Source organism: Artemia sp. Qi Xiang Cuo, chromosome 2 (genome assembly GCF_049724085.1).
Source record: "Artemia sp. Qi Xiang Cuo chromosome 2, ASM4972408v1, whole genome shotgun sequence".
NCBI lineage: Eukaryota > Metazoa > Arthropoda > Branchiopoda > Anostraca > Artemiidae > Artemia > Artemia sp. Qi Xiang Cuo.
In genome coordinates, this window is record NC_142795.1 from 49231179 (window position 1) to 49244336 (window position 13158).

The window sequence follows — 13158 nt, forward strand, 5'->3', positions numbered from 1 at the left end:
TTTTTCTTAGAAGTAACAATTTTCTGTTAATGCTACCAAGTTTTCTGTTTGAAGTGGCAACTTTTTCTTAACACAAACAAATTTTCTCTTCGAAGTAACAACATTTTTTCTTAATACTAACAGTTTTTTCTTTAATACGATCAAATTTCTGATGGAGGTAACAGCTTTTCTTAATAGTAATTTTTTTCTAATAGCAGCAAGTTTTCCGTCAAATACAACAAATTTTTCTTAGCAAGTTCTTTGTCAAAGATAAGGTATTTTTCTTAGAAGTAACAATTTTCTGTCTATGCTAACAAATTTTCAGCTAGAAGTAGCTGAAATTTTCAAAGTAACAAATTTTCTTTTCAAAGTAACAACTTTCTCATTAATACTAACAAAGTTTTACTTAATACTATCAAATTTCTTTAGAAGTATCAGTGTTTTTCTTAATAGTAACAAATTTTTGCTAATACCAGCAAGTTCTCTGTCAAAGATAAGAATTTTTTCTAAGAAGTAACAATTTTTTGCTTACGCTAGCATGTTATCTTCTAGAAAACTTCTTACCTACATTAAGTTAACTATGTTTAAGTTAGGTTCATTTAACTTAGGTTAACATGACTGCTCTTGCTAATCTAAACAACTTTTTGCTGCTCCTGGTGAAAAATTTGTTATCATAAACTAAAAAATTTTCACTTCTAAGAGAAGTATCTTGTCTTTGACACAAAACTTGGTGCTATTAGAAAAACTTTTTTAATATTAAGAAAACCCTATCATTTCCAAGACACATTTGATAGTATTAAGTAAAACTTAGTAAGTATTAAGGAATAAAAGTTTTTACTTCGAAGAGAAAATTTGTTAGTATTAAGAAAATTGTTACTTCTAAGAGAAATTTGTTATCTTTGACAAAAACTTGCTGCTATTAGAAAAAAAGTTGTTACTTCGGAGAGAAAATTTGTTAGTTTTAAGAAAAAGTTGCTACTTCTAACAGAAAACTTGGCAGCATTAACAGAAAATCGTTAATTCTAGATAAATTTGTTATCTTTGATGGAAAACTTGTTGCGATTTTAAAAACTTTGTTATTTTTAAGGAAAGAAGTTGTTACTTCGACGAGAAATTTTTTGTTTTTAGAAAAACTTACTTTTTCTAACAGAAAACTTGTTAGCATAGTCACAAAATTGTTACTTCTAAGAGAAAATTGTTATCTTTGACGGAAAACTTGCTGCTATTAGAAAAAATTTCTTACTATGAAGAAAAAACCTTTTACCTCTATGAGAAATTTGATAATATTAAGTAAAAGTTTTTTAATATTAAAGAAAAAGTTGTTACTTCGAAAAGAAAGTTTGTTAGTGTTAACAGAAATCCTGTGAGCATTGTCAGAAAATTTTACTTCTAAGAGAAAATTGTCATCTTTGACGAAAAACTTGTTGCTCTTAGAAAAATTTGTTACTATTCAGAAAAACCTGTTACCTCCATGAGAAATTTGATAATATTAAATAAAACTTTGTCAGTATTCAAGAAAAAGTTGTTACTTCGAAGAGAAAATTTGTTGGTGTTAAGAAGAATTTTCTATTTATAACAGAAAACTTGGGAGCATTAACAGAAAATTGTTACTTCTAAGAGAAATTTGTTAGCTTTGACGGAAAACTTGCTGCTATTAGAAAAAAATTTGTTACTACTAAGAAAAAGCTGTTATCTCCATGAGAAACGTGATCGTACTAAGTAAAAATTTGTTAGTATTAAAGAAAAAAGTTGTTAATTCGGAGAGAAAATTTGTTAATGTTAAGAAAAAATTGCTACTTCTAACTGAAAACTTGATAGCATTAACAGAAAATTGTTACTTCTAAGACAAATTTTTTGTCTTTGGCGGAAAACTGGGTGCTATTAGAAAAAAATTGTTACTATTAAGAAAAAGCTGGCACCACCATGAGAAATTTGATCGTATTAAGTAAAAATTTGTTAATATTAAGGAAAAAAGTTGTTACTTCGAAGACAAAATTGGTTAGTGTTAAGAAAACGTTGCTAGTTCTAATAGAAAACATGGTAGCATTAACAGAAAATTGTTTCTTCTAAGATAAATTTGTTATCTTTGACGGAAAACTTGCTGCTATTAGAAATTTTTTTTACTATTAAGAAAAAACTAATACCTCCAAGAGAAATTTGATCGTATTAAGTAAAAATTAGTTAGTATTAATGAAAAAAGTTGTTACTTTGTAGAGAAAATTTGTTAGTGTTGAGAGAAACTTGCTACTTCTGCAGAAAACTTGGTAGCAGTAACAGAAAATTGTTACTTCTAAGAAAAATTCGTTATCTTTGACGCAAAACCTGCCGCTATTCTCGTTTGATACATTAACAGAGGTAACACTGAGAAGATAAACTACGACTTAACACTACAAAAATAAGCCAAGTCATATGTTTTAAAGGGAAAGAACTTCCAAACTGCACTTTGAAGACATACATTGAGGTGATACAGGCAAGATAAGCTACGGCACTACAAAAATATCTTGAGTCGTACGTTTCAAAAAAGAAACTTCCAAAATACACTTTGAAACATCAATAGAGGTTACGCTGACAAGATAAAGCACGACAACAATATAAAAACATTCCGAGTAATACATTTCAAACGAAAAAATTCGTAGATGCATCTTAAACATCAACTGAGGTAAAAATGACAAGTCAAACCCCGACACAGAACTAGAAAAACATCTTGAGTGATACGTTTACGACGAAAAAATTCCAAATGAACTTTGAAATATCAACTGAGGTAACAAGAACAAGACAGACCCTGATACTAAACTAATAAAAACATCTTGAATCGTATACGTATCAAACGAGAAACTTCCAAAATGAACTTTAAAACATCAACAGACGTAACACAGTCAAGATAAAGCACGACACAAAACTATAAAAATATTTTGAATCAATTTATTTCAAATGAGACAAACTTCCAAAATGCAATTTGAACATCAACAGAGGTAGCACTGACCTGATCAACCATGATACAACACTGTAAAAATATCGTGAGTCGTACGTTTCCTTTGAAAAAAATGTACTTTGAAACATGAAGAGAGGTAACACTGACAAGATAAAGCACGACACAAAACTATAGATACATCCTGAGTCATACGATTCAAACGAGAAAGCTTCCAAATGCACTTTGAAACAGCAACGGAGGTAACAATGATACGAACAACCACGACACAGCACTATAAAAACAACTTAAGTCATACTTGTCACTCAAGGCTGAATTTTTTTCATGATCTTGATCTATTAAACTCCAGGAAAATAGTGAAAAATATGGAAAAATAATAAAATATAGAAAATATTATCTTAAAATTCTCAAACCTGGGGTCATAAGTCCTAGAAAATATTAAATATATGAAGTAAATATTAAAATATGGAAGATAATTGCTCAAATCCTTAAATGCTTGTATATCCATAGTCAAATTTCCCCTCAGTAAGCCGGGCACGTAATGCCATGGTGGTGTGATCATGAATCATAAATGATGAGGAGCATCATGAATGGCATAGCTTGCGAAAAACAAGAATCAATGGGGCTGAAGCATAATTTTTAACAAGAAATGGTTAAAAAAGTCTTAGGAATGATGATTTGATCTCAGAGGGTGTCACAGAGCAGTAGTAGTGGGGTGGTGTGGCGTGAATTGGTTGGAGTATCACGCTCTAGCAAAGAAATGACGAATTTTCTTTGTTCAAAAATTTACTGTTTAATTTACATTCACTAGCTTATTTTCGGAGTCAAACGGTTAAAAATGTCCTAGAGGGGTGATAAGGGGTGGTGCCATGTAGATGACGGATGGGAAGGTGTTTCATGCCACGGTGTTGTGAATTGACATGGTGTTTCACATTGGGATGGGCTGGGAAAACGTGAATCACCGGTTTGAGGCATAATTCTTAACAAGAAATATCTGAAAATTGTCTTAGGAATGTTTGTTAGGGGAGTGGGGATGCAGTCAAATAATTGTACTGTGGCGTGAATTGCGTGGGCTCGTAATGACTTGGTGGTGTGATGTGTTTTGTAAAGGACCATGAATGGGTTGGCTTGCGAAATACAAGAATCAATGGGTTGAAGAATAAATTTTAACAAGAAATGTCTGAAAAGGTCTCAGGAATGATGAATTGGGTGATAGAGGGTGTCTCAGAGCAGTAATAGTGTGGCACTGTGGCTTGAATTGCTTTGAGTAACACGTTCTAGCAATGAAATGTCGAGTTTCCGCTGTTCAAAAATGTGCTGTTTAATTTACAGTCATGAGCTTATTTTCGCTGGGAAAAATTGAAAATGCTCTAGGAGGGGGGATGAAGGATGGTACCGTGTGGATGCCGGATGGGGTGGTGTGTAATGCCATGCTGGTGTGAATTGACATGGTGTATCACGTGGGGATGGGTTGGGAAAACTAATCACCAGATTGAGGCATAATTTTTGACAAAAAATGGCTGAAAATGTCTCGAGAATTATGAATTGGGTGTTATAGGGTGCCACAGAGCAGTAATAGTGTGGCACTGTGGCGTGAAATGCTTGGAGCATTACGTTCTAGCATTGAAATTTCGAGTTCCCGCTTTTAAAAAATAAAAAACAGTGTTTAGTTGAGATTCATGAGCTTTTATTCGGTAGGAAAAGTTGAAAATTTTGTAAAGAGGGGATGAGTAGGTGATTCCACGTGGATGCCGGAGAGAGCAGGTGCATATCGCTGTGACGGTTTGGAGTGTTTTGTGGAGCATCATGAATGGGTTGGCCTGCAATAAAAAACTTGAATCATCAGATTGAAGCATAAATTTCAACAAGAAATGTCTGAAAAATATCTTAGGAATGATGAATGGGGTGTCAGAGGGTGTTACAGAGTAGTAATATTGTGACCCTGGGCCGTGTATTGTTTCGATCATCGTATCCTAGCAATTAAATGTCGAGTTCCCGCTGTTCAAAAATATACTGTGTAATTTAGATTCATGAGCTTATTTTCGCTGTGAAAAGTTGAAAATGTCCTTCGGGGGGGATGAGGGGGGGTACCGCGGAGATGCCAGAGGGGGAGGTGTGTAATGCCATGGCGGTGTGAATTGACATGGTGTATCACGTGGGGATGGGCTGGGAAAACTTGATTCACCGGATTGATGCATAATTTTCCACAATAAATGTCTGAAAAATGTCTTAGGAATGATGAATGGGTTGTCAGAGAGTGTCACAGAGAAGTTTTAGTGTGGTACTGTGGCGTAAATTACTTGGAATAACACGTTCTAGCAATGAAATGTCCAGTTACCGCTTTTCAAAAACAAAAAACAGTGTTTAATTTAGATTCATGATCTTGTTTTGGGTGGGAAAAGTTGAAAATGTCCTAGAAGGGGGTGGATGAGTGGGTGATTCCACGTGGATCCTGGAGGGGACTGGCGCGTAAAGCTGTGACGCTGTGGAGTGCTTTGTGGAGCATCATGAATGGCTTGGCCTGCAATAAAAAAAAACTTGAATCATCGGATTGAAGCATAATTTTTAACAAGAAATGTCTGAAAAATGTCTTAAGAATGATCAAGGGAATGTCAGGGGGTGCCGCAGAGCAGCAATTGTTTGATAGTGTGGCGTGAATTGCAATGGGGGCATGATATTGAGGGATGATTGCTAAAATATAAATCAATGGATTTAAAAGTATAGTTTTATTATGAAAATATCTGTAAATGCGTTTAGAATAATGAGAGTGTCAGAGGGTACCGTATGCCATCCATAGTTTGCCAGGGTTGCATGCATTGCCTTGGACTACCACACTCTAGAGCGTAATGATAAGGTGAGAGGTGTTAAAAGAATTTTTTCGGGTGGGGGGGATTGAAATGTAACATCCCAGTCAAAGAAATGATGTAGTATCGTTAAAAAGCTCTTAAAATAGCATAATTTTAACTCTAATATCAACACGCACTCTGGAAATGATTGCTAGGGGGAAGGGTGGGTCTTATCGTCAGGATACTGTGAAATATTCATAAGTTTAGCTCAACGAAATTTGGCGATTCTCCTTAAAAGCTCTTAATATGGCTTAAATTTGCATCTAATCTCAACCTTTCCCTCTAGAAATGATTTCTAGGGAGAGGGTGGGGCGTATTGTCACGATGGTGTGAAATCTAAGAAAGGATGCATTTGCGTTAAAAAGCTCTTGATATGGCTTAAATTTAACTCTAATATCAACGCGCTCTCTGGAAATGATTGCGAGGGGGAGCGTGGGTCGTATTGTCACGACGGTGTGAAATCTTACATCCCACTCAAAGAAGGGATGCTTTTTCGTTAAAAAGTTATTAATAGGGCTTAAATTTGCAACTAATATCAACCTTTCCCTCTGGAAATGACTGCTAGTTGTAGGGTGGGTTTATTGTCACGATGGGTGGAAATCTAACATCCCACTCAAAGAAACGATACTTTTCGTTAAAAGTTTTCAGTAGGGCTTAAATTTGCATCTAATATCAGCCATATCCCCTGGTATTGCATGCTAGGACCCAAACACCTTTCTATAATACACGGTTCTGTTTGCATATATTACGATAAGCCTCTTTTCACGTTTTATTTGTTGTTTGTCGTGTTTTTTAACTATTTTTTCTGTGTTTTTAATATTGTTTGTAAATTTGTTTGAAATAATAAAACTTTCAATTACAAAGTCTGTGTTTTTAAGATTTATTGTTTAGCATGATGAAGGAGTTTACATAATTTAAGCGCCTCTTCCGTCTTTGTTGCTAGAAATAAATTTAGCGCAATTGTCTGTGAAAATAAATATTCCCATTCTTCGTGCCAATTGTTGCAGGTGCACGGAAAAACAAAGGTTACGTTCAGAATCCTCCCAGGTGTGTCATGGAATTGACAGGTGTGTCTTGTGACGTCACGGGAATGTGTTATTTCTTGAAAGTATTGTACAGGACAGAATATTAGGAATGGCTTAAAGTGTGTGCTGACCTTACATAAAGTGTGCGCCGTCATTAAGTTAAAAGAAAGGAAAAAAAACTTTCAACGTTTCGCACGCAAAAAAAAAAATTTGTCAAAAAGTATTACGTGACAGTGAGGGTTGCGCAATCATTACGTGACATCACATAAGGTGTGTTCTGTCGTAAACTTATAAGCGGGGATTTCCCATGGGTCCTGTCGCAAGCTTACATAAAGTTATGTCAAGCATATTACACCTGACCGTTTAAGAGGGGGTAAGTCATGTGATTTATTGGAGTCCAGAGGGGTGTGTCGTGGGAGTCTTGCCAACTGTGTTCCCTTTAGTAAGACCGGTGACCCCTTTTCATAGGTGTGACGGCTTGAGGGGCTGGTAGCTTTACTTATCTGACCTTTTATAATCCAATGTTAATTTCCTATTATTACTACTTGTTTATTATCCCTACCAGACTCCGATTAATCATAAAAATCAATTACTGGAATTCGAGGAATCTTGCCAGGGGTTGGAAGTCAGCCAGCTGGAAACAGTGCTGCATTTAGAATCCCATGTTAATTTTCCTATGGCTGTCATAGAAATCCAACGTTAATTTCCCTATGGATATTGCAGAAATCCTAAGTTAATTTTCCTAATACTGCTACCTGTCTATTATCCCGACAACACTCCAATTTATCATATTGGCCACACACACATTTTCAGGTGTGTACCTGAAAATCTTGCTTTGGTGGGAATCTTGCCAGGGCATGCCGTGATGCCACAGGGCTGTCGTGACGTCACAGGGCTGTCATAGAAATCCGGGGAGGGCTGTGCTTGAACCTTAAATGTCGATACTACTGGGGGCTAAAGCTTCCCGTTTATACTAGAACTGATTGTTTTTTTTTTTAATGACTATACTTTTATAGATGCATAGATTAATCCTATAACAAACGGAAATTTAAATTAATAGTCAAGTCAAAGTTAAAACAAACAAAAACCACCACAAATAAAAGTAGGGCAATCTCCCCCTAAATCTTTTGAAAGCCAGATCGTTTGACCCCTTAACCCCTCCTTCGACAAATAAAATTGGTTTTCCCCTGGCTCCACCTCTCCAGTCTGAGAGTTTCGGTTCGATCCTTCCAACCTGTTCTAGAGATATTACAGATATACTATTTTAATAAACCAGAATACCTATAGTATTTTTTTTGGTTTTCCGTTAGCCCCTCTCCTAACTCGTAATTTGAGGTCCACTTGCCCCCCCCCCACCAACGCTTAAAGGTAAACTCGACCCCAAAGGTCGTTCCTGAGAGAACGCAGATATTGTGCTTTGATAACCTTGGTACAAATAGTGTCTTTCAAATTACATTGCTACTTGGTCGACATTTGGTTGTAGTCCCACAAGGGTGTATAGCACAAAAAATTTTCAAATGATCACATAAAATATTTCTAGCCCCTGCCCCTGCCTTTGCTGCCTGTCTCCCAGTCAAAAATCAAGGTTCACTTGCTGTTCCCATTCTACCCCAACACTCCCTGAAAAATTCAAATTCACCCTTTCAGCTTCTTGAAATTAAAATATTGCCTTGCGAGCCACTGCTGAACCGCCTCCTCGTTACTTAGCGATATTTAAGCATATAAGTTGTCCATAAACCGTATCTTGTCTACGCCTGTATTGAAATCCTCATCTCTCCACCCCCCTCCCAAGAAAAAAACGAATTGATAAACCCTGGTGGTGAAATTAATTGATTATGAATTGATATTAGCATCCGTTTGGCTACTTAAATTCTTACCCCCTCCCATCTCTCAAAATTATGATTTTGGCTGTTTTGTTGCTATGCAGCTTGTTACTTGGGAACGATAAGTTAGTAAAGTCTTGTTATTTCAAATTTGAGTGAAACTTTTTTTTAAGTTGCTAAAGGAATCACTCCGTCGGCTCCTGCAAATTATGTTCCTGTTACAAAAAGGACTGTTACGTACATAGTAATGGCTGCCATCACGAATGATGCTGGTGAGGTACTGTTCATGCAAGAAGCTAAGAGTTCATGCGCTGGACAGTGGTATCTTCCAGCCGGAAGAGTGGAAGCCGGTGAAGATCTAGAGGTAAATTTTTATTTGTGGAATGTTGGCTATTAAATTGTAGTTTCTGTTTTTGAATTTGGCGCCAAATTTGACTTTTTGAACAGTGATTAAAAAATGAAGAAACTTGCTGTACATATATAATGTTTATTTGAGAGAGAATAAAAATAAAGAAACAAAGATCGAGAATGAAGGGTTTTAAGGTCAGCTGAAATACTGCATAAAACAAGACGAATATTTCGGGAGAACAACCGTTTCGCTTCTTCTGCGCTATAAGATATAGTTACAATTAAAAACATTCACATTCTCTGAACGAAAGTACGGAGGAAACAAAACTAATAAAAACAAATAACTTGGAAAGCAAAAGGAAAACAAGTAAAAACCCAAATTGAAAGAAACCAAAACCTAGAACCAAAATAACGCGGGAAAACCAACAACAGATAAAATCGGAATTAACAGAATTAAAAATTCTAAAAGCCAAAAAAGCTAATTTCATAAATATATCAAAAATATAGTGATCATAAAAGGTTTGACCAAAAGGTATGGTGAATTAATTTGTTTTAGTACAAACTGCTTATGGGACAATCATTTGGTTTTAGTCTGTACAAAACCCTAATCTATTGAGACAAGCAGCGTCAAGTTAGAACATGTTTTGTCTTGCCAGTCAGTATCCAGAGACGTAAAGTTCTGTTTACCTTGTCTGTTGCGCATCGTAGATTTCGAATAAAGAATTTTAGGCAATAACAACGCAAGTAATTTCTGGTCAAGAGAACCGACCAGATGGATTTTTAGAGTTGTTCCTCAATTGTGAGCCATACTTACATTCCGCACTCAAGTGTCCTCATTCACTTGAAATTTAGTAGGTGACTGTTGACTGTAGCTGTGTGTAAGTGGGGCTTAGAAGTGGTGGGCATCTCCAAAAATCGATTCGGCGTGTCTTTTTGTCCCAAAATGACTTACCGTATAAGTTTCAAGCGGAGTGGAAATCGCGGTAAAGGAATGTGAACTTTAAAACAAATTTTTACTGTGTCCCATTGCCCCTGGCTGCTTACCCCATTAATTTAAAACCAATTGGTAAAATTTGGGAAAGTGGAGGTGGTCTTCCAGAAGGCATGTGCCTACTTAGTACCTACGATCATACAGTTTGAATATTGTTATAATAATCCATTTCAAAGAGGGGACATGCTTATTTTTCTATAAAAAAAAACTCGTAGTGAAATGGAGAGGATCATGCGTCCAGCATGTATCTCAAATCACACGTTTTAAAAATCATCACACGTTTATGATTTAATCATACTGCAACATGTCTTCCACATAAAAGCTGTACATGATAGGGATGGAGGGTATTAAAGGGGCAACTGTCTCATTTTGATTCTATAATCATACAGAATAGAAATGTTTGAACGATTCAGGTTCAAACAAGATGCAAAATTACTACTGTTCTGCTATGAAGTTGCCATTGTAAGGGGTGGAAAACACGCCTACTTTCGTCTGCCAATCATACAGATTAAAATTCTTGCACGACTCTGGCTCAAAGAGGGTGTAATATGCTTAGTTTTTTTGCACAAAAGTTGATTGGGGTATTGGAAGGACCTATAGTTTAGTTTAATTCTCTAAGAGCAGCTATTGAAAATTGTCGTGTGATTCTAGTTCGAACAAGGTTTAAACATACTAGAAAACGTTTTTGCTAGATAGTTTTGTGGAGGAAAGACAAAGGCATATCGGATGGGCTATCGCCTATGGGTTCACCTTTTGCCTCAACTAGTATAGAATAGTGTATTCTTGTATATATTGTCTAATGTATAAGTGTGATTCCGCTTAAAATTAAAGTAAAAAAACAAGTTTTTTCAACTGAAAGTAAGGAGCAACATTAGAACTTAGGATAACGATCAAGGGATTGAGGATAGGTAAGCCCCCCCCCCCCTCATATACTGAATAATTTTGTTGTTTCAAGTTTTGATGTGGATCCTTACTTTCAGTTGAAAAAACTTGTGTTTTTTTCATTTAATTTTTGATCAATTTTCAAACCATTCTGGTAAATACTCCCCCCCCTCCTCCGTGGGAAATTTTCCCTGAAAATCCCTCCCCACGTAAAATTCCTCTCGGTAGACTTTTCAAGAACTAGAGAACTATGCTTTTCAATTCCCGACCTAATGAGTCTTCCCCGTGTCTCTACTATCATCTTCTCCCTAAAATACTACTACTACTAACAACTCAACGCAGCACCAAGCCGCCTGAGGCCAACACAGCGACGCACTCTCCTCCTCCATCCTAATCTATTCAAAGCTTCCCTCTTGACACCCTCCCATGAAGTTCCCATTTCCTTTGAATCTTTTTTTATGACATCCTCCCACCCCAACCGCGGACGACCTGCTTTCCGTTTAGCCCTAGACGGTTGGCCGCAAAGGACAATTGTTTTGCAATCTGTCATCCTTCATCCGCAGAACGTACTCTAGCCATCTCAAACTTTCTCTCATCATACCCTAGAAGGCGGGATTTGAACCACACTTTTCGTACAGCGAACTGTTTGGAATACGGTCAGTCAGCCGGGTACCCAGAACAATCCGTAGGTTATTTCTCTGAAAAACATCTAGTAAACATTCATCCGCTTTTCGGAGGGCCCTTGCTTCTGAACCATATTTGACCACTGTCATCACTGTAGATTCCAATATTCTAATTTTGGTTTGCAGACTTTTCTTCCTATTCTTCCAAACTTTTTTTAACTGTGAAAAAACACCCCGAGCCTTGGTTATTCTACTTTTAACATCTTCACTGTTCCCACCGTCTTTACTAACAATAGTACCAAGGTAAGTGAAGCTGTCCATCTCTCAATCTTTTCGTTACCCTACGTCACCTTTTCATCTTCACTTATTCCTAGCCTTAGTGACTTAGTCTTCTTAACATTCACCTATTCTAGAACCCTGATAATGATAATGGCAATAATACAGGGGAGACACATAGCTCTTTAGTGACCACGCAATCGTATGAACTGTGATATGAAGATGTATATTTAAATTTTTTGTATTAATTATTCTAGACTGCCTGTAAACGTGAGGTTAAGGAAGAAACTGGGCTCGAGATTATGCCAACTACTCTTTTGGCCGTTGAAACTGCATCAGGCTCTTGGTTCAGATTTGTAATGACTGGTGATGTTTTAGGTACCATTTAACATTTGTTTCTCTTCTTTTTTGTCTATTTATTGTTTCTGTTTGCTGGCTATCTCTACAATTTTTACATTGCGGATATTAGGTAATGTAAACGTGAGGTCTTATGCTTCATAAATGCTAAGAAATTGATCACGATCCCAAGCATTTGTTTTAATGTATCACCTTGTAGGCCTGCAGATGCAGTATTGACTCTATTAGGATTAAATAAGACATAGGTAAAATTGACTTTGCTGCAGATGTGAGTGTAGAGACGGTAGTTCCGTAAATGGTGGTCCAGGCATGTAAACTGGCCTGACCTGTAACTGGGTTTTTACAATTAAACTGAAATTTTTACCGGGGTTTGAAACATCATGGATTTGAAATCAGATCTATGTCTTTGAGCCATTACTATTTTTACTTAATTTTAAAATAAAAAGAAGCTTTTTCTAATGGATATAAAGAGCGACATTAAATTTAAAACTAAGCAAAATTTTTCCATAAACAAATACCGTTACAAGAAGTCTAATTGTGGCTTGTTAATGGAAATTCCAACTGACGGCTTAGTATTTTAAATTTTGAAAAAAAAGTAATTACATTATTTAGCTTTTTTTGCTCACACATGACCAATGATGCAATGTTTAAAAGCCATAAAATTGAGGGCTAATGTACCAAAAATAAAACTGATATTCAACTCAATCTAAAATCAAACAGACATTACTAGACATATGAACTGGGAAGTCGCCCTCCTTGTACCCCAATTATAGCGCGAGTGTCATATACGCTTTACTGAAAGCAAAATTTAAAAAAACGCATGTTTTGTCAACTACAAACTCAAGGTTGTATCCAGAGTAAAGGGTGTTATCGGGATTCAGCACTCCTCCCCCCTCCCCTCGCTCAAAGTTTCAATTCCACTCGTAAAAAAAGCTATAAAAATGTATATAACTAGATTCTGATGTGTTTTGTGAAGTGTTTTTGTAGCCCCCCTCTCCCAACAATTCATACTCCCTCCCCTGAAACAAAATCCAAGATATGCCCCTATAAAAATAAAACTGTTCGAAATGCGTATTGTT

General features: G+C 36.2%; 1 protein-coding gene across 1 annotated transcript in view; it reads left to right on the forward strand.

The window, feature by feature from the left end:
• The window catches only part of LOC148955321 (8-oxo-dGDP phosphatase NUDT18), a 210832-nt gene that overhangs the window by 32677 nt on the left and 164997 nt on the right, over window positions 1-13158 (forward strand). Inside the window, 2 exon segments of the mRNA XM_089101510.1 lie at window positions 8776-8966; window positions 11980-12100. Coding sequence (XP_088957636.1) covers window positions 8776-8966; window positions 11980-12100 — 312 coding nt within the window.